The sequence below is a fragment of the Rana temporaria genome, chromosome 9 (genome assembly GCF_905171775.1).
Source record: "Rana temporaria chromosome 9, aRanTem1.1, whole genome shotgun sequence".
Taxonomy (NCBI): Eukaryota; Metazoa; Chordata; class Amphibia; order Anura; family Ranidae; genus Rana; species Rana temporaria.
In genome coordinates this window covers 100,494,175-100,516,246 of record NC_053497.1, presented here as the reverse complement: position 1 = coordinate 100,516,246, position 22,072 = coordinate 100,494,175, and the positions used below count along the sequence as shown (strand labels likewise).

Genomic DNA, 22,072 nt, shown 5'->3' with positions numbered 1-22,072 from the left:
TGGCATAATTCTGAACACCTATAAAAAGCCAGGTCTTCTCAGTCAACATCAGTACCTGACCCAAATACTGTATTACTTTGCATGACTGAGCACAAATTCTCAGGCACACACTTTCAAAAGCTGGTGGAAAGCCTTCCTAGAAGCATGGAGGCTGTTGTATCTACAAAAAAAAAAAAGTAGATGGCTAAATAATATTAATATTAAAGTAGAACTATAGGCAAGGGAAGGTTAGAATCCATCAGATGTTTTATAGTTTTTTGCGGTCTTTGTCCCATTGTGGAGATTGGCTATGGGACAGATAGTGAAGGGCAAACAGGACAGGGCACAGACAGCAATAAAAACTGACAAGCATTGTCTGACTCCATCCAAAAAAACAACGTTTTGTCTTTCGTTATACTTGGAATTGGATGTCATAGAGGTGTGATAGTCAGGTATCTACAAACTGTAACCAGTGTAAGTATTGTCTACACACCATTTCATGTTTTGTAAATGAGGTGTAAGATGATAAATTTGACATGTTCACATTTAAAACACTACATCATGATAGACAAGTTGATTGCTTTATTTATAGGTTTGATGACGTAACCCTGTTGTCGGGGTTCTTCCCTAAAAATTAATAGACCAAGGCAGCAAAACCTGTAAACATCTTGAACATCTCTCCTTACCCATCAATTGAGATTTTTAAAGACAAGTATATATCGACACAACTTAATAAAATCATGAAGTCAATTATGTTCAGACAATTTCCTGCCCCTGATAAATTCACTTGTGTTCAAAGAAATTGTAAAAATCTTTGCAGCCTTGACGTTTACGTCCAATTATATTTCTTAAGAGGATGACTTAAGTCACAAAAGGTGCTAAATTACAAATATATATTGAAAAAAAATTAAATAACAAAAATAAGGAAAATAATTAATTAGTGATCCCGTTATTTAGTGTGCAGAACAGCAGCCTCTCAACACTCACTATAAGGAGTGTTACAGCAAACATATGGAAGGATGGAATCACAGAGGATAGAGCGGAAACAGATGCGTTTAAAGTGATATGAAACAACAGGTTTGTTTGGAATATATCGCATTTTCTAAAACGTTAAACCTCTGGTTGTGAATGTACTGAGCACCAAACTGCAGCCGTCTGGTTTTAAAAAGTGCCATCATCATTGCATGGGTCTAAGTAAGTCGCTATTAGCAATGATTGAGCTTGCCATTTCCAAGAACTTCTTTACATGATAGTGCCAACCAAGTCCTTTCTCAGTTTACATTTGGAAGGTTCTGACGCTTTGGAGTGATGGGAAAAGCCTGCACTTAATTAGAAGACATACTGAAGATCTGACTTGTATGGCTATCCGAAGGTTCAAAAGAGTTAGAAGGAAAAACGTTCTTCTAATTACTGGAAAGCAGGTTTCTGAGGTGGCAGTTACACTGTTCTTTATGTCCCTGTTGGACTTTGATCCCTCTTCCGCTGTCCAATGGCATACCCTTGTTCTTAACGACTATGATTTTCTTGGTTCCCATCATGGTGATCAGTCTCTAGATTGGTAGAACAGGATATATCCAGACTCTGAATTTTTGGAAATGTCTGATGTTAAACCATAGAACTCTTCAATGGCTTGAGCATCAATTTTCTGTGTTGACAAAAGAGAAAAATTAAAATGCTTGCAAAAACAAATGCAGAACAAGCATGTCCCTTAAAGGGACATTAAAACAAGAAGTGCCAAAAATTAAGGTCTCATAAATATGGGTGATTCAACATGGAAAAGAACCAGGACTGCCTCATTATCAACAGACACTGCAGTTAAAATCTTGTGTATGGAGTCAATGCCCCATTTAGATGTGCAGTCCTCAGTAGTAAGCATTTGCTTATTTGACACCTGTGTCTTCAAGATCCTATAGATACCAAAACTCAAAGATTGTGATCACCTGAACACATTAAAGAGTGAACAAACAAAATATGCCACAGACAAGCTTTTTTTAAAAGATGGGAAAACAAAACCAACCTCTACAATGTCGTCATCAAACAGCAGCCAGAACCCATGACTCTTTACAATGGTGATGTAGTGTCCGCGGTTTGGCCCACTATTGTTAGTTTAAAAAGAAAATGATAAAAAAATAAAAATAAGTTGGGAACCAGGACAATACACATATTAACATTGATTATAAGTTCCATGCCTTACCATTGTCGAAAAGCAAATTTTTTTATTTTTGACCCCTGAATTAATATCCACTTCTTGAAGTACAGTATGGGACACAAGATCTTTAGTCTTTACAATTAGTTATATGTAGCCATCTTGGGGTAATTAGGCACTGGCTAAAAAGCTGCTGGAATATCTTATATAGAACCTCTACCATTCCCAGCTAACCTCCTTTTTATAGCAAGCAACAGGGACTTGCTAAGAACAGAGAGGAAGGACATTCCTCCTGCACTGTGCTCAAAGAAACAGATTTTACTGTAAATCAAAAATCTTATTTTCTTAGATGTACAGTACCGGTCAGAGAAGCATTAGCCTTTAGCATGAGATGCCCAAAAGCTGTCCAACTTAGGGGTGAGTAACACCGCAAACACCAATAGGCTTGCGTAATAATAGGAAAAGAAGGGCTCAACAGAATTCTAGGAGAAGTCTGTAGCACTTTATACACAACTGGCAGCAGAAGCAGTAGCTGCAAATAACTCATGGTAACAACTAGGGATGAGCCAAAAACCCCCCCGTTCGGTTTGCACCAGAACATTTAGAACCCCATTGACGTCTATGGGACTCGAATGTTCGAATTCAAAAGTGCTCATTTTAAAGCCTAACATGCAAGTTATTGTCATAAAACATCTTTGAGAACCCGGGTCTTGCCCCAGGGAACATGTATCAATGGAAAAAAGTTTTAAAAAACGATCGTTTTTTCAGGAGCAGTGATTTTAATGATGCTTAAATAAAATTAAAAAAAATATGAAAAATTCCTTTACCCACTTCCATTCCAGGCACTTACGCACCTTCCCGCCCAAGCCAATTTTCAGCTTTCAGCACTGTCGCACTTTGAATGGCAATTGCGCGGTCATGCTACACTGCACCCAAACAAAATTGGCGAAAATTGGCGGCCGATGAGATGGCACTGATGGACATCGATGAGGTAGTACTGATGGGCACCGATTGGCGGCGCTGGTATGCGGCACTGATGGGTACTCATGGGTGGCACAGATGGGCACTGTGGGGTGGCACTGATGGACACTGGGGTGGCACTGATGTATCCATGTTGCCAGTCAGTGCCCATTTGTGGGCACTGATTGGCATCTTTTTTTTTTTTTACTGCCTTTTTTTCTTTTTTTTACTGCCTTTTTTTTGCCCCCTTTTTTTATTTTTTTCCTTCCCTGGTGGTCCAGTGTGGGCTTCCCTGGTGGTCCAGTGTGGCGATCCCGTCAGGAGAGCCGCCGATCGTCTCTCCTCTTCTCGCGTCTGTCAGACGCGAGTGAGGAAGAGCCATCAACGGCTCTTCCTGTTTATATCGTGATCAGCCGTTATTGGACACGGCTGATCACGTGGTAAAGAGCCTCCGCCGGAGGCTCTTTACCGAGATCGGAGATGCAGGGTGTCAGACTGACACCCCACATCACCGATCGCCTCGCTGCGCGCCCCCACGGGCGCGTGCGGCATGAAATCCTGCAGGACGTCAATAGACGTACAGTCAGGATTTCAGAACCAATTCCCGGACGTCAATCTGTTATTGACCAGGCGGGAAGTGGTTAAATATTGTACCTGCTGGGTGTCTATAGTATGCCTGTGAAGTGGCACGTGTTTAGAACTGTCCCTGCACAAAATGAGATCACTATAAGAAAAAAGTAATTTAAAACTGCTTGCGGCTTTAATGTAATGTCTGGTCCCTGCAATATGGATGAAAATCATTGAGAAAAATAGCACAGACACAGACAGTACACACACCACGTAGCTTTAGGTGCACACTGCAGAGGACACGGGCAGTACACACTACGTAGCTTTAGGTGCAAACTACAGAGGACAAAGGCAGTACAGTAAATTAGGAAGAGCTGATCTAGCTAAACTATACACAGTGTGTGTATATATATATATATATATATATATATATATATATATATACACACACATATATACACACACACACACACACACACACACAACACCTGGGATGCATATATATCCTCTACACACTGTAACTTTAACTGACTAGCCTGCCTGCTCTATCTACCTGCAAAAAATGACACTCTGTCTCTCTCAACCACCGCAACACACTACACAAGGCCAACCTGCAGGCGGCCTTTTATAGTGTGTGGCGTGTACTAAACCCCCTGAGCCATAATTGGCCAAAGCCACCCTGGCTTTGGCCAATTATGGCTCTCCGTTTTTTTGCAAGCTGTGATTAGCCAAGCATGCGGGTCATAGTGCAGGCTTGGCCAATCATCAGCCAGCAATGCACTGCGATGCCGCAGTGAATTATGGGTTGTGAAACGTAACTCAAATTTGGCGCGAACGGCCCAAAACGTTCTTAATTCGACGAACGATCGAACATACAAAGCTCATCCCTAGTAAGAACTAAAGAATCTGTGTCCTGTACTGAAAAGCTAAGAAAGGAAACCAGTACTGGGACAAGTAGACTGCCCATTGCCTAAAATGCTATGTTGATCAATGGGCTTCAATACTTTCCAAGCCACGGTCCCTGATTAGGTTTGCAGTCAGGAGTTCTTAATTATTATTTTTTCACTACCTGCATGGTTCTTCCAAGTTAGCGACTCAAAGGATTGAAGAGCCAGACAGCCAGCAATTAACATTTTCAGAAAGAGATAAAAGGCAGCAATGGCAGCCAACATAATGTTCTTAGTATAGGTTTTCTTTATTTGCCGAATAACCCAACATTTTGGCAAAAAAGCGACAGAATTAAAAAAATACTGTATTTGCTGGCGTATAAGACTACCTTTTACACTTAAATAAACTGGCCAAAAAGCAGGGGTCGCCTTATACGCCGGGTCAGCTGCTCGGATGCCTGCTGGACGTGCGGTAATATTGTATGTAGCTTCAGCTACATACAGTATATACCGCTTAGCCAATCCTGGTGAGCGATGTATTCAAATTAATACAGAGCCTGCCCGGATTGGAGTAACAACCTCTGCCAATCCGAGCAGGCTACATACAGTAGCCTGCTCGGATTGGCTTTGAGAGTCAAAAGAGGTGTGGGCTGATGATGTTACAGCCTCTGCCAATCCAAGCAGGCTTTGTATTCATAATAGAATACATTGCTCGCCGTCATTGGCTCCGGCTCCAGCAAGAATGAAGAAGACTATGGCTCCAGAAGGAAGAAATATGAAGCCTCGGAAGGGGGGGGGGGGGGTCATCTTATACGGTGAGTACAGGCAAAAAAAAAAAAAAAATGTGAAATTAGGGGGTCGTCTTATATGCCCGGTCGCCTTATAAACCGACAAATACGGTATATAAGATCCGATTGCTTTGTCATAGGTGAGGGTGCTTATTAACAGGGGATGTGGGGACATTTTTAATTTTATACAGTTCCGCTTATTTTTCACTGTATATAGGGTAGCTCATTTTAAAACTTGTGACTTCATACCTGCCACAGTGGACTACCACAGCTACAAGGTCATACATTCGTTCTGGATTGGTAGCATCCCCGGAAGTGTTGAAAAGCCGAAGCTCCAATGGAAACACCACGCGATAGGAAAGTTTGGTATATCGGTGCAGTTGGTCCATGTATTTAAACCTTTTCAAGTGCAGAGCTAATATCATAGGCAACTTCTTTACTCTCATCCTGCCAAAAGATGGATATCATTAGTGAGTGACTGGCTCATTCCAATATTAATAAACAGCTATCAAGTTGGGAGCAGCTCTTTTGGATTTCTATACTGCTCTCAGTAATATGGTTTTTCATGAGCCCTGATCTCACCCTCTGGTTACCTAATGAGAAAAAAACTTCACAGTCTGGAACAATGTCAGAGCTAAATACCGTTTCTCCATTCGTTTTCTCCTCACACACCCCTATGGGGCAACCCTGTACAGTATCCCAGATCCCTGACTCTGGGCCGCACGAGGCACCATAGCCTTCGAACATTATGTCAGAGAGGAAACTAATAAGTTTTGCTGATCTTAAAGTGATTATAACGTCTGACGGGTTTTCACCTTTCTATGCATTAAAGTTGAAAAACATTCTTTGCTGCAACTGCCCCCTAGACCCCCCCCTCTTACTTACCTAAGCCCGATACAGCGATGGGCCCCGCTTTCTGTGTCAATGGATGCAACAGTGGGACTCGGGAGCGTGCTCACACCGGTGCCCCCCATGGAATGTAGCTCTCTGATGAAGAGGGGCCAGGAGAGTCGGCGGGGAACCCCATAAGAGGAGGATAGGGGCTGCTCTGTGCAAAACTCTTGCACAGAGCAGGTAAGTATGACACGTTTTTTATTTTAATAAAAAAAACAGAACCTTTACAACCCCTTTAAGGTCAGATATCATCTTCCAAAATGGATGCCCTTCAGATAGCTACAACTGCGACATGCAGTTTCCTTTCCCCATTATCCTTGAATCTGATACTTTAAAATGGTTGCTGCCCTCAAGAATGATGGGGAAACCATTGTCCTCCATCTACAACTTACCACTGCACGCATCTATAAGCTAACTAGAGTCTTTCAGTGGTGGAAAGACGACCTCACAGACCTGCAGTAACTGCGGCGACTGTGTACGCTCCTATATTACACATATGGTTTTCGCAAAAGATAGATTTATACAATATAAGTTTCTTCATAGGGTGTACTATACCCCCAATCCCTGGCTTCTATATGCTCGACAGTTAGGCCCTTGTGTGGACGATATCACTCGACTGAGGGTACTTTTCTCCATTTAGTGTGAACCTATCCTTTTAAGAAAGTGGCGGTAATGAAGAAAAATTACAAATATTAAATCATATTTAATTAAGCCCTTGGCTTGGATCCTAAGGTGTTGCTCCTGGGTATTTTGGTGGGTCCCAATGGCTTTTTGCTGCTCTGGGGAAGCTTTGGGGATTCTATCCTATAATACACTGAGTCTATGCATTGTTTTTTGGGGGTTTCATTTCAGTGTCCATTCTTGGGCATGAACATAAATTGCTGCACCAGGTATTCTTGCAAGGGGGGAGTTGGGGGGGGGGGACGACGACTCCTGGCACTCCTTGTGTACCCTTTGTCTATTTACTCTGTGGTTCTCTGGTAATCTACGGATACAGCAGCATTCGCTTTGGGCTGACCACCTATATATATGTAATTGACAATAGTGACCACCCATCTCACCCTCCTTAGAAACTAAAATGCGCCAGACTCGCATGTAACAAATTGGTCAAATTGGTTGCGTATTGGTGCAACGTGTTTGATTGGTGGTGCAACAAATAACAGTGTCAAAAAAAATATTTTATATCAGCCTTAATCTAAATATGGTTTTGTGCAATTTTTAATAAAATTAACTGTTTTATATTTGCACTTTTCCTTTTTTTGGTGCCAACACTTTTTTTTATTATTTTGTGAACTTTTGTGGGTACTGCACATGTAGCACTTAGTGAGCAGATAAAGTGCATCTTAAACAGAACACTGAGAATCATAACAAAATTGTGCCTACTTATAGTGTACATCAGCCATATTTGACATTTATTGCAAGCACAATTTATCGTCCCAAACTTACCTTTTCTGTCCTTCCTGTTTGCTTCGACACTGCTCACAGTAATACTTGTATTCGCTGCATAGTGTTTCTGTGTTACTGAACCCCCTGCAGAAACACAAAGTAAGGTCAAAAACTGTAATGCACGCTCAAAAAGGCAGCCACAGATTCCATGATTACTACACACACTAAATAAACAAATATGAGGACATTTTTGTCTATCAAGCCTTACAACAAATCTCTTAATATTAGAAACAGTCCAGTGCTTGACGTGGGGGAGTGCGTTTTTTTGTAGGATCGAAGGGTCAGGCAAGTATATCTTTTCCTTGGGCCACTGGAATTGGCTGTAGCAGGAGGCAGGTTGTTTCGATCAAGGGCCGGAGAGAGGTACAATATGGAGCGTCTGGAGGGAACACTGAAGCATGGTGAAGGTTCCTTGCACATATGAGGCTGCATTTCTGCAAATGAAGTTGGAGCTTTGGTCAGATCAAAGGTGTCCTCAATGCTGAGTAATATAGGTGGATACTTATCCATCATGCCATAGAATCAGGGAGGCGTGTGATTGGACCCAAATTTATTCCGCAGCAGGACAACAACCACAAACATATAGCCAATGTCTTCAAGAACCATCTTGAGCGCAAAGAAGAGCAAGGAGCCCTGGAAATTATGGTTTGGCCACAACAAAGCTCCGATATCAAAATCATCAAGTCTGTCTGAGATCACATGAAGAGACGGAAGGATTTTGAGGCAGCCTACATCCATAGAAGATCTGTGGTTAATTATCCAAGATGTTTGGAAAACCTACCTGCAGAGTTCCTTCAAAAACTGTGTGCAAGTGTACGTAGAAGAATTGATGCCTTTTTAAATCCAAAATTTACCATTCGTTAATTGATAGAAATTAATTATTAAACTTCATATTTATTTTATACATACACACACACACACACACACACACACACACACACACAGTGGGGCAAAAAAGTATTTAGTAGGCCACCAATTGTGCAAGTTCTCCCACTTAAAAAGATGAGAGGCCTTTAATTGTAATCATAGGTATACCTCAACTATGAGAGACAAAATGTGGAAACAAATACAGACAATCACATTGTCTGATTTGGAAAGAATTTATTTGCAAATTATGGTGGAAAATAAGTATTTGGTCACCTACAAACAAGCAAGATTTCTGGCTCTCACAGACCCGTTTCTTCTTCTTAAAGAGGCTCCCCTGTCCTCCACTCATTACCTGTATTAATGGCACCTGTTTGAACTTGTTATCAGTATAAAAGACACCTGTCCACAACCTCAAACAGTCACACTCCAAACTCCACTATGGTGAAGACCAAGGAGCTGTCGAAGGACACCAGAAACAAAATTGCAGACTTACACCAGGCTGGGAAGACTGAATCTGCAATAGGCAAGCAGCTTGGTGTGAAGAAATCAACTGTGGGAGCAATAATTAGAAAATGGAAGACATACAAGACCACTGATAATCTCCCTCAATCTGGGGCTCAACGCAAGATCTCACCCCGTGGGGTCAAAATGATCACAAGAACGGTGAGCAATAATTCCAGAACCAGAAATTTGGATATTTACACTTTTGCGTCTGTTCAATTTTCACCATTTTGTAAAAAAGATGCAATTTAAAATGTTATATTTAGTGGGAATTTTGTAAAACAAACTGTTGTTTTTATCTGCCAATAATAGTTTTAGTGTATTTTTTGCAAATATATTAGCTTGATAAAACATTTGCGCAAATACCACAGGGTCAGAAGCACCTTCTTTTTATTCTACTGATCATGTGCTTTCAGAAAATATATGGTTTGGGGGGTCTTTTACAAACTCTGATGTACACACGATCGTTTTTCAGGTTCTAAAAAATGACGTTTTTTTTTATGTCATTAAAAACGATCGTGTGTGGGCTCCAGAGCATTTTTCACGATCTAAAAAATGGGCATAAAAAATTTCGAACGTGCTCTATTTTTTTACAACGTTTTTAACGTTGTCGTTTTTAAGGTTGTAAAAAATGGTCGTGTGTGTGCTTTAACGACGTGAAAAATACGCTCATGCTCCGAAGCAAGTTATGAGACGGGAGCACTCGTTCTGGTAAAACTAGCGTTCGTAATGGAGTAACATTCATCACGCAGTAACAGACTGAAAAGCGCGAATCGTCTTTTAGTAACAAAAAATCCGCGAAAAAGGGAGGCGCCATCTGAATGGAACTTCCCCTTTATAGTGCCGTCGTACGTGTTGTACGTCACAGCGCTTTGCTAGAGCATTTTTTTTTTTCACGATTGTGTGTAGGCAAGGCCGTTTTAATGATCGGGTTAAAAAAAAAACGTTTTTTCTAGACCCTTAAAAACGTAATTTTTTAGAACCCGAAAAATGGTCGTGTGTACGCGGCATTAAAGCTATAAGTGAAAAATAAAAAAGCAAAAGGAAAAATTGCAAAAATGGGCTGGCTACACGAGTGTACAAAATTGAGCACAGGGCCTGGCAGCGAAAGGATTAACATTCTTCTTCAAAAAATATATTTTTTATTGATCTGAAAAAACTGTTACAGGTATGGAGATTTTTACTTTATAGTTACAGTTTTGGTTAAGCATTCTTTTACAAAATCCCTGCCGTGTCAGACCAGTCATTTATTGATGTCTTTGTACAATGTAAAGAAAGTCAAATCCCCCCATACCATTCTGCCCAGGAAGGTGTACTACTTCAGGAGACAGGGATTCTCATCCCACAGAGAGCCGACAATGTAAAGTTCACATGCATCACGGCTTGTGACTTGTGACTCACCTTAAGCAATGTGTAATGGAAGTATTTTGTTCCACATCCACAGAGAGATCTAAGAAATCTTCATCTTTGCTACTAACCTTGAGAAGGACATAAAAATAAAATAAAAATAACAGGGTTACACACAAATCACAGTATTTACATAGCAAGGACAGGAAAATACGTCCTTCAGAACTGGATTGCTTTCCTCTTATTGCTTCAACAATGGCCTAAGGATATTGCTATATATGAAGGGCTTTTGTAGCCTATATTGTACGCATATAGTATGTACAACATTTTATTTTATTTTAAAACCAAAGGCTTGCATAGTACATGAGTCATAGGACTCTATACATTAGGACACATTTCTTAACTGTCAAGGAGAAACCTGCCCATTGCCCTGACCAAACAATCCAATGATACTTAAATTAATTTGTGAACTGGACAGATTGCTCAGTACTATACAGCAGGCTGATAAAATCAGACTGCTCAGACAGAATTAAGATCTCTCATCGCTGAACACTTAAAATTAGGCTCATCACATTGGATGGATTTAATCTGAAGGTCTGCAAGCAGTTTCCTGACTGGACAATGAAAGTGCAGCACCACCCAGATAAAGGTCATCTCATACTTCTAACAAACTTCCGAAGTTATACTGACCACACTGTGCAATGAGGCAGAGGTCCACTATGCTTATCATGCTGCCAACACCTTTCTCTATGCTGCACAGAGCAAGCCCAATCCTCCTCTTCTTGGCTGTCCCCCCTCCCCCTTCCATAGTAAGTCACTTGCAGCCACCCCCCCCCCCCTCATACTTACCTGAGCCCATCTTGATCCAGCAATGTTGCACGAGAGTTCTCATTGGCTGACACAGCGGCCCCATGGGCTCCCGCTGCTGTCAAAGTTAGTGAGGTAATAAGGAGAGTGAGGGGGCAGGGCCGAACCACGGCTCTGTGTCCGAATGGACACACAAAGCAGCGGCTCAGTTGCCCCCATAGCAAGCCTATTGCAGCGAGGGCAGGAGGGAGGAGCCAGGAGTGCCCGGGAGGGACCGAAAATGGAAGATCTGGGCTGCTCTGTGCAAAACCACTGCACAGAGCAGGCAAGTAGAACATGTTCGTTATTTTTAAATGTAAAAAATTAATAAAATAGACTTTGGTATCACTAAGCTGCAGATATCAAAACGTGGGCTTCATGTACACTGCTGGTCTAGGTTATATTATCAGTACATGTACACAGGGTTGAGTTTAGAAGCATTTTTGGAAAGCAAAAAAAAAAAAGTGTCATTTGAAACGCCAAACGCCTGTAACAGCTTGTAAATGCATGTAAACGCATTAACTCATGTTTAGCCACGCCTGTTTACAGGCGTTTACATTTTTTGACTATTAACCACTTGCTTACTGGGCACATATACCCCCTTCCTGCCCAGGCGAAATTTCAGCTTCCGGCACTGCTTCGCTTTAAAACTGACATTTGCACGGTCGTGCGACGTGGCTCCCAAACAAAATTGACGTCTTTTTCCCCCACAAATAGAGCTTTCTTTTAGTGGTATTTGATCACCTCTGCGGTTTTTATTTTTTGCGCTATAAACAAAAAAAAGAACAATTTTGAAAAAAAAAAAAAAAAAACACAATATTTTTTACTTTTTGCTATAATAAATATCCCATTTTTTTTTAAAAAAAACTATTTTTTTTCTCAGTTTAGGCCGATACGTATTCTTCTACGTATTTTTGTAAAAAAAAATAATTATCGCAATAAGCAACTGGTTTGTGCAAAAGTTATAGCGCCTACAAAATAGGGGACAAAATTAGGATTTTTTGTTTATTATTTTTTTTTTTTTACTAGTAATGGCGGCGATCTGCGATTTTTATTGGGACTGCGACATTATGGCGGACACATCGGACACTTTTGACACATTTTTGGGACCATTCACATTTACACAGCGATCAGTGCTATAAATATGCACTGGTTACTGTATAAATGTGACTGGCAGGGAAAGGGGTTAACACTAGGGGGCGAGGAAGGGGTTAAATGTGTGCCCTGCATAGTGTTTCTTACTGTGGGGGAAGGGGACTGACTGGGGGAGGTGACCGATCTGTGTCCCCATGTACAAGGGACACAGCATCGGTCTCCTCTACCTGACAGGACGTGGATCTGTGTGTTTACACACACAGATCCATGTCCTTGTCTCTGTATCCGCTGATCACGGGTACCTGGGGGACATAGCGGCCGCCAGGCACGCGCATCGGCACTTCAGTGATGAGGCAAGCGTGCGCCCCCCAGTGGCCGGAGGAGCAGAGGACATCTATAGACGTCCTCCCGGCAATTGAGAGCCACCTTGTGGCCATCTTTTGGCAATTGCCGGGATGTCAAGTGGTTAACTATTGACTAGCAATAAAAACACACAGCAGGCTTATGATCTTTGTTTGTAAAAATAAATGCTGAACAATTCACCAGTAATTCACATCTATCTGGTTACAATTACTGCCTGTCAGCTTCTCCCCTGTATAAAGTCAGATTTGTGGGTTTCCTCACTAAAAGTCTGTTACTAAAAGTCTTCTGTATTTAAAGTGACCGCAGATCGAGAAACTGGCTGTCGGGGCATTGAAGTTTTCACATTTTTGACAGGAAGGAAACAGGGTCCCAGAAGGTAGAGCACCTGCAGCCTTCTGCCGTTTAGTTGCCTTAGGCAGCGTCATTGTATTTGATACCCTCCCCCTGCATGAGTATGGATGGTGCAGGTATCAGGAAAACAACTGCTGCTGCAGAATAATGCGGTCAATCACATCAAATTAGCTATTTGTCCTCTACAGAGAAATACAGTTGGACAGAGGTGGTGGAGAGGAAGAACACTGTCAGGTCACCTGAGGCCAGGTGACAGATGCACACTGTTGGGGTCAGGAGTGCACCGCTATGGTAGTGAACCCTATGGCTGACTGCTGTGGATGGAACTCGGGGTGGTTAAAGAAAGCAGGTCCACTGGAGCACTAACAGGGAGCTAGAGCCTAAAATTCCCCAGGGCGCGGAGTCTAAGATCCAGCAGGTGTTCACCAGAGCCTCTAGTGGTGAGGATGGACTGGGCTGCAACTGGATCCAGGTCGCAGCCCCCCCAGAGTCCCCCAGCTCGTGCTCACAGTAGGCTATAGAGATAGGGGGGGGGAGCAGAAGCTCAGGATACAAGAGATAGTGAGGGGATAAGCCAAAGGTTGGGGCCACAAGCAGACAAGGATAGTAAAGAACAAGCCAAGATCGGTAAACCAGCGACAGACGTAGCACACGGCAAGCAGGAACCCAAACACACAATAGCTAAAACAAACAATGTTGATCAGCCTGGCTGGCTTGCAGTGCACAGGTTAATATAGTGTTGCCTGATAGGGTCAGGCGAGAGTGGCTGGCCTCTAAAGCAGGACATATGGAGAAGGTAAGCTGACAGACAAAAATTACTGCATAACCATGACACATTGTTGACCATGTTCGCTCTAGATCAACTGCGGGAGAAAGAGTGTAAAGGTTCAGTTTTTAGTTAAAAAATAAATAAAAAATAACAAACATGTTATATATTTACCTGATTTGTGCAATGGTTTTGCACAGAGCAGCCCCAATGCTCATCTTCTTGGGCCCCCCCGCCCCCATCCCCCTTGTTGAGTACCCCCATAGCAAGCCAATTGCTCACTCCTAAGCCGGCCGTGTGTACCCATAAGATGCACAGAGCATGACTCAGTTCTGCCCCCTCCTCACTGGCTGAGATTGACAATGGCTCCCGCTTCTGTGTCTGAGCCAATGAGGAGGGAGAGACCTGAGAGAGCCGCTGTTCTCAGTCTCATACACATCACTGGATCGGGTTTAGGCAAGTATAAGGGGGCTGGGAGCAGCTTGCAGACCATAAAAAAAACAACGTATGCCTTTAGAACCACTTTAAATGGTGCAGACAGTATAATCAAACTACCTATTGAAAATATTTTACTTCATTATTACAAATATGGCTAAATATAATTTTTTTATTCTGCTTCCCAAACCTGTATGGAAAAAATAATGCTTTTCACACATTTACAGTAAAGGAGTCAGTAAAAAATGTCACTGTATCTTGAAATTTTTAGCGTTCCATTTTTAAAGGGTAATTTTAACTAAAGCCCACTGCATGGGCCGTTCTGTCAGTAACTTACAGTTTCACAGTTAAGACATCTGGTTTCATTGGTTAGAGTTCCCTGGAAGATCTCGTGAACCCAGGTGAGGTCAGGCTTATCAGGTTCCTGGAGCTCCAGGCTCCCATTCTGCAGCTTGCCATTCTGGGTCTCCTGTTTCTTCTCCTCTTGCAGCAGGTCAGCAATAGTGTTAAGAAGGTAGTTTAGAAATTCATGAGCATCCTGTTGCATGTAGTTGTCAAACAGTTCTGTACAAACAAATAATAAAAAAACAAAAAAAACAAGTGATTGTTTACACCAGGTTACATTCTTTTATTAATTAGAGTTATCAGCAGGATTGCCACAACAATATCACAGCTTTAGAACTTTATTACAAATGTAAATAATTCAACCATGTCAGGATCTAAGCTTGCCATCTCATGTGAATCATAAACTGATCACCCCTTTGAAATCCTCTACAATAACTAATATTAATTAGCAAAGCAAATAATCTGTTTAGTAAACCTGTTCCATGCCTCAGATATATGGAGGTTGTATTGCCTAAATAAAACCTTTAACTTGCCAAGTAATGCTAACAATAAAGACAGACTATTTTCCATTTGCAATCCTTTCCTATCCAGTACTCTGGGTTACTGAATGTTCCATTCATAAACAATTTTTTTTAGCACAGTACAAACCCGCTCTAGATTTTGTCTGCCTTAATGGATGTTTTACAGTTTAATAAAGGCGACCTATCCAGAGTTTTATAGTCAGCCATCACCAGTGTTACAATTTGTACAAAACACATTTCACCACTAGAGTGCAGCGCTGTACATGAATTATACTGAATAGATGAACCAACAGCCAACATTATGTCATTTACTTGTAATAACAAGTTTAGCCCTCTAGGGAAGAAGATACATTTTTTAGATTTTAGATGATTGTATAAAATGTATTTAAAAAGCTTTCAAATTACTTGATGAACCAATTCCCCTCCTCCCAAGACCTTCAAAGGACCTCTCGATTAGTGATAGAAAAAATAAAATAAAATGAATAGTAATAATAATGATACTAATGTGACATTTTTCTCTTAAAGCGGTTGTATACCCAGAAAAAAAAAAAAAAAAAAAAACAACTATAAAAAGGCAAAGGCATAATGAGCTAGTATGCACTAGATCATTATAAAATACTTACCTTAGAACGAAGCCCCTGCACAGTCTCCCGGTCACTGCCGAGGTAGCTGACATATTGCCTTATGATTCTTCCAGGTTCGCGGCTCCGGCGCTGTGAGCGGCCGGAGCCACAATAATGTCACTCCCAAGCATGCGTGTGGGAGCCCTGCATTCCGGCGCGATATGCTGGACCTTGACTGTGCATGCAACGCTAAGGTCAGCGGCTACATGCAAGGTGAATATCTCCTAAACCATACAGGTTTAGGAGATATTCATTTTACCTACAGGCAAGCCTTATTATAGGCTTACCTGTAGGTAAAAATGTGCTAAAAGGGCTATACAACTGCTTTAATTGAAAAAGTGGTTTTCTATTTTGCATCAATGCAGTAGTCACAAATTACTGAAACATTTCAAAACAATGACATTTTGAAAAAAAAAGTTCACTTATTACTTTTTTTTTTTTTTTTTGCATTTGAGCCTGTGAAGCATTGCAGCTATGATTAGTGGATCACGGGGTGCAATGCTCTGGCTCCCGCCGGCTATGTCTCCCCCTCCAGTCCATACCAAGGTACAGATCTTTAGCTATGGTACTGCAGGAAGTACCAAAGAACTTCTAGTGTGGCAATTGCACTCATGCTCCACCAAGAACTATAGTCCTGCCGTGGTGGCAGATGGAACTTATTTTTTCATGCCCAACCCTCTGTGAATGGTCCTCCGTCGCCTCGACAGGACGGACCAGGCAGAGGAAGTTTGGAAAGTCTAAAAGAAGAACAAGTGAGGGGCTTCAAGAAAATCTTAACAAAAAACATATTGTTGAGCCTCCAAGTGTTAATCCCACAAGTGGAAATAAACGGGGAATTCCCACTTCAGTGAAAAATCAACTAGGAACTCCCCTTAACCAGGATATAAACTCCTCCTTTTTCCTAGACAATTGCCCACTGAGGGTCAAAGCAATGCGAAAAATTAAATGGGCCCAGGCCAGGGAACCTCCAAGGTTGCTGCCTCGTGAAATCCCAACCAGGATGGGGTAAGAAATATTTCTGGGTATATGTCTGATGATCCACCTATCAATGATGATCTGAATGTTGTAAATCTATCTTCTTACCAACTATCTGATATTCAATATTCTGTATTGTCAGTTTTTGCCCTAGTCAAAATTTAAATAAGTTTGATGTTATCAAAGATGTGCAACTCTTTGCCCGTAAACTAATATTAAAACAAATTTACTCTAAGGCCCCCCCTTTATTACCCACGTTTGAATCTTTAGAACTACAAGCTCTCGATGCCCTAGTGGGATTATTGGAAGAAAATGAGACACCAGATCTCATTGACCAAATAGACCTAAACAAACTATTGGGTAGGTTTGATCAACTGGAACCTCCTCCCATTCCCACATTTAAGAAGAAATCAGATAAATTTCCAACTTTAGCCACTAATTCAAACGTTTTAGCCTTTGTTAAACTAGTAGCGGGAGACATATGCAAACTTAGAGGCAATAGTCATACATATGACAATATGTCACAAAAAGAAAAGCAAGCCCTAAAAATCTTGAAACAAAACTCCAATATCACAATAAAATCATCTGATAAAGGGGGCAACGTTGTGGTCATGGACAATACATTCTATATTGACATGTGTGAAAAGATCCTGCCCAATAAAGACTGGTACCAAAAGATCAACATGTCCAAAATAGCAATTTCAATCAACAATTCTATCAGATGATTGACCAGGCATATACCCAGAATACCCTTGAAAAACCCGATTGGGATTTTATCAGGACCAAATTCCCTAAGATTCCAACTTTCTACTCTTTACCCAAACTGCATAAAAGTATGGACAATCCGAGCGGGAGACCCATAGTTTCAGGGAATGGCTGTCTCACTAAGAATCTCAGTACATTCATTGATGCCCATCTATGACAATTTGTAATACAGATACCGAGCTATATCCGGGATACCTTACATCTGTTACAAATTGTGGATGGTCTCTGCATCTCACCCCTATCAACTTTGGTAGCCATTGATGTCGAGGCGTTGTACAGTTCAATTCCACATGATAGGGGTCTGGCTTGTATGAGACGTATCTTATTTCAAGGCAGCCTTTTCGAACATAATACCAACCAATTCCTTCTGAGTGCCCTGGAATTTATTTTGCAACATAACCATTTCCTGTTCAACGGCTCCCACTACCTCCAGGTACAGGGCGTTGCGATGGGGACCTTGTGTGCCCCATCGTACGCAAACCTGTACCTGGGGGAGTGGGAGTCCATGATCAGGCAGTCCCCAGCACTCGATATGGCATCGATATGGCATCGATATATAGATGACATATTTTTGATATGGGAGGGACCCAAAGAAGACCTTGCTCTTTTTCTGGAACAGTTAAACCAAAATTAATTTAATCTCAGATTTACGATGTCATTGAACGACAGTTCTATCAAATTTCTTGACATCACCATTCACAAAGACCATTCAGGTATTCTAAGTAGTAGTCTGTACCGTAAACGCACTGCAGGCAATACGATACTGCATGCCAGCAGCTTTCATCCAACAAACTTAATTTCATCTATTCCATACAGTCAATACCTTAGAATAAAGAGAAATTGTACTGACAATATCAAATTTAAGCAAGAGGCAGACCTCCTGGTGGATAGATTGTTGAGTCATGGCTATTCTCATCGTGTTTTAAAAAGGGCCTACAATAGAGCCACCAATAAAACACGAAGAGATCTTTTATTCAATCCTGGGTCTAAAAATAACAAAAAGAGTCAAATATCCATTATTACCAGGTTCTCGAACCAGCATGCTGCAATTAGGCAGATCACTAAAAGATACTGGCATCTTTTGACAATGGATCCAACTATTGGACCCTATGTGACGAAAGATCCGTCCTTCACCTTTAGAAGGGCATGCTCTCTCCGAGACCACCTTACCTCTAGTGAACTTAAGACCTCTAAAAAAAGTTGCTCCTGCAAACAACCGGGCACTTTCACTTGTGGGGATTGCAAATATTGCCAATTCATGAACACATCTAAAAATCATAATTTACCAAATGGCGACAAATACTGCCCTAAACACTATGCTAATTGTAAGACCACTGGAGTTGTGTATCTCCTTCTATGTGAATGTTCCTGCTATTACGTAGGGAAAACAATCCAGGTTTTTTGGAAACTGGCATACAGACACATTCTTTCTATGAAAGCTTGCAACCCGGATCTTCCTCTCGGAAGACATGTAACCAATCTCCATGGGCGTCTGTCTCCTAAGATATCATTTATTATTTTAGATCGAGTACATACTAGCCCGAGGTGGAGATACGAACAAACTGCTTTTACAAATTGAAAATAAACGGATATTTACTTTAAATGCCACCTCCCCCCCAGGTTTAAATGGCTGCATTTCATACAGACCTTTCTTGGAGGGATTCTCATCTGGAGGCTCAGAGTGGGATCCCCCTTGAAATTAAAATCAAAATTAATATCTGATTTTTTATGTTCCATATTGGAATTCTCATTTTTGAAAGCTTTTATTTTACGGTTTCTTCCTGTTGGTATGCTATGTCCCATATTGAAATACTAGTTTTCTATATTGAATCTTTTGGCTTGACCTGTAATTTCCACTCTGCATTTCATGCCCTCAGATAGAATGTTAGGCTAACTATTTAAGATGTCCAACGCTGATTTTTGATTCTTACGCTAGCCAACGCTAGCTTAGGGTACACTGTGTTACTGCTTTTCTCTTCTTCCTTTTTCTTTTCTGCTTTTTCTGGTTCTGACCTAACACCATCTATGGTACCTTATATCATCGGTAAAATGCATGGTGATTGTTTCCCTACGGGAGAGGTCTGGCCGTCTCTATGTGTATGTGCAATGCATTTCTGGACCTTCCTACAGGGACTAATTGCTCCATCGGCCCACTATATACATGCACTTAAACTGTGCACGTTCTACCCAGTAAGATATTTAAAGTGCAACTCTTTTATGTACATACTTGTTGGACTTTCTGGAGTTTTCCATTGTTTGGTTGTCTTTATCTGACACTCGGCGCAGGTAAGATCGGGACTTTTTGTTCCCTTTCATGGAGGAGGCGTTCCCTCCGTTGTTTACGGGCTGGGTCTGTCCTCCTCCTCTTTTCCTGCGTCGCGGGACTCTGACGCGCGGCGCCTTCTCCGAACGGTCCCTCTCTCTCTCTCATGTGTGACGTCCTGGGCTATTTTGTTTCCAGCTACAGACTTCCTGTTACCATCTCCTCCTCTCAATACCCAGCCTTTTTACAATAGGGCAACCAGCCAGCTGATATCCTTGTATCGACAGGGGAGTCTCCTATTCAATAGGTCTCTGCATTTATATTGGTAAGCAAGTACAAGGACTGCATTTTTATAATGCCAATGTACTTAGAATAACAGGCTTTACTTTTCAATCTGTTTGGACTGTTTTCTATTTATTTTAACGTTTGTGCTCTCCTTTATTGTTAGGGATTGAACTTAGTCCACAGAATTGGCAATCATTGAGAGCCCTCTTCTTTTCATACTACGCATCTTGATTCCAACTGTCTCACTATCTTGGTACCCCAATATATATTAGAGGTATATATTAATTACCTATCTTTTAATCATTAGAGACATACTATCTTCAAAAATGAATTTATATTTTTATATTGTTTGGGGCTCTCTATATACATGCTTGCTCTTTCCCATCCACAGTATCCGGTTGACATGTGTCACTATGGGAAATGCATGGGAAAAGTCCATTCTAATATTTTTCAGCAGATGACCTATTTTTCTCGCGTTTTATATGCCCTTCTCCCAGCCGCCTTCAGCTGTCAGTACTCCCTAACCACTCCAATATTTAATTATTTAATTAATTAATCTAAAAGTTTTTTTAGCGCACAGCTGTGTGCATAAACCGCTCAGCCTGGTAGATAATCACTGACAGAGAGGGACGTTTTGTGGCTTCTTTTCCTGCATGTCCATTTGTGCATCGCGCCTTACACACGGGGAACGGCCATGATGAGGGAACGTTGATATCTTCTGTGATTGGCTTTCTGGTATTTTACTTTTGCATTACTACTCATATTTTTTTCTTCATTTTAGATTATACAGCGACAACCTTGCTTGACCCTCACCCTGATGAAGAGGCTCTACCCTATATAAGCCTCGAAACATTGGCATATCTGTCTTTACAGCAATAGGACAGCTCTCTTAGGGGTTTTTTTCTGCACGCAATTTTTTGACGCTATTATACATTGTTTGTTATGTTTTGTTATTATTATTGTTACCTTGATGTTTAACGTTTTTTGACTCCTGTATGCCCGGATTTGCTTGCCCTCTCTTTTGGTCATATTGGATGCTTTTACTACATTTTATAACTTTGGCCTTGATGTGTTGTTCATCAATAACACTGAATAAAATTTTATATTTTTTGACAATATAATTGTTTATCAATTACATTTTTTACGTTATTTACAACCAGTCTCCCAATCTAAAAGTCCCACCGAGGAAATACACCCCAATTTTGGGGTATACAAATTTGCTCTGTGAATGAAGGAGCCACACACAGCCATGCTGAATTCAAATTTCACAGGAGTTGGCGGTAGAAGAACCCTGTGATTCTACAAGCAAGGTGGGGAAGCGTTTTGGGGGTGAGGGGATGTGCATGTTGACCAGGTTTCAATCTTACACCCTAAATATAGGTGCATCATGAAACATGGTCAGAAAGGTGGTGTTGGCTTTAAAATGTGACATACTTTGCTTGATGTAAAAGAGACCCACAGAGACTCACTACATAGACATTCAAAAGACCTAATGAAGAAATATGCAAAGCCCTACTGCCTTCACACAATAACTGCTGTTCATAAATACCTATATGGTGCTAAATTAGTAAAAAAAAAAAAAAAAAATTATATATAATTTTTTTTTTTTTTTTTGATCTCCAGTGGTCAGATCTATAAAATGACCAGCATAGAACAATGTACTCCATTACAGTAGGTATTCTTTGTTGCAGCAAATGAATGCTTTAACATAGCTTACCACCGATCGTGTTTTATACATTAAAGTAAAATTCCATACGACAACAGCGTACCCAGGACACATGTAAAAGATATTTAGAGTGCTTAGAGGTAATCAGTTGGAAGTGGAAAACATTTCCATAAAATGTCAGTGATTACCGCATAAACAGATATTTGGAACTAAAGTCACGGGGAGGGGAAATGAGTCATGTAAGAAATGGGTCAAGAAAAGAGGCGCTGAAGTGGATAAAGAGTGCAGAAACTTCAGCTTGTTAAAAGAAAAAAAAGAAGAAGAATCAACTTAAAGTGAATCTGTGGGGGAAGCATGTTCAAGCGGTACTTACCTTAAAATAGATGGTACG

General features: G+C 41.1%; 1 protein-coding gene across 2 annotated transcripts in view; it reads right to left on the bottom strand.

Annotated features, from left to right (window-relative positions):
• Positions 1 to 544: 544 nt before the first annotated feature.
• The window catches only part of LOC120913775 (ubiquitin carboxyl-terminal hydrolase 12-like), a 66,338-nt gene continuing 44,810 nt past the window's right edge, over positions 545 to 22,072 (bottom strand). Inside the window, exons 4-10 of one of the 2 annotated variants that reach the window (XM_040323979.1) lie at positions 19,115 to 19,159; positions 14,576 to 14,802; positions 10,437 to 10,513; positions 7,668 to 7,751; positions 5,577 to 5,774; positions 1,997 to 2,075; positions 545 to 1,624 (exon numbers count right to left, since the gene is read on the bottom strand). In XM_040323979.1, coding sequence (XP_040179913.1) covers positions 1,523 to 1,624; positions 1,997 to 2,075; positions 5,577 to 5,774; positions 7,668 to 7,751; positions 10,437 to 10,513; positions 14,576 to 14,802; positions 19,115 to 19,159 — 812 coding nt within the window. In that variant the 3' untranslated portion in view covers positions 545 to 1,522. The remainder of the gene's footprint in view (positions 1,625 to 1,996; positions 2,076 to 5,576; positions 5,775 to 7,667; positions 7,752 to 10,436; positions 10,514 to 14,575; positions 14,803 to 19,114; positions 19,160 to 22,072) is intronic. The other variant, XM_040323980.1, reaches the window with a different exon arrangement.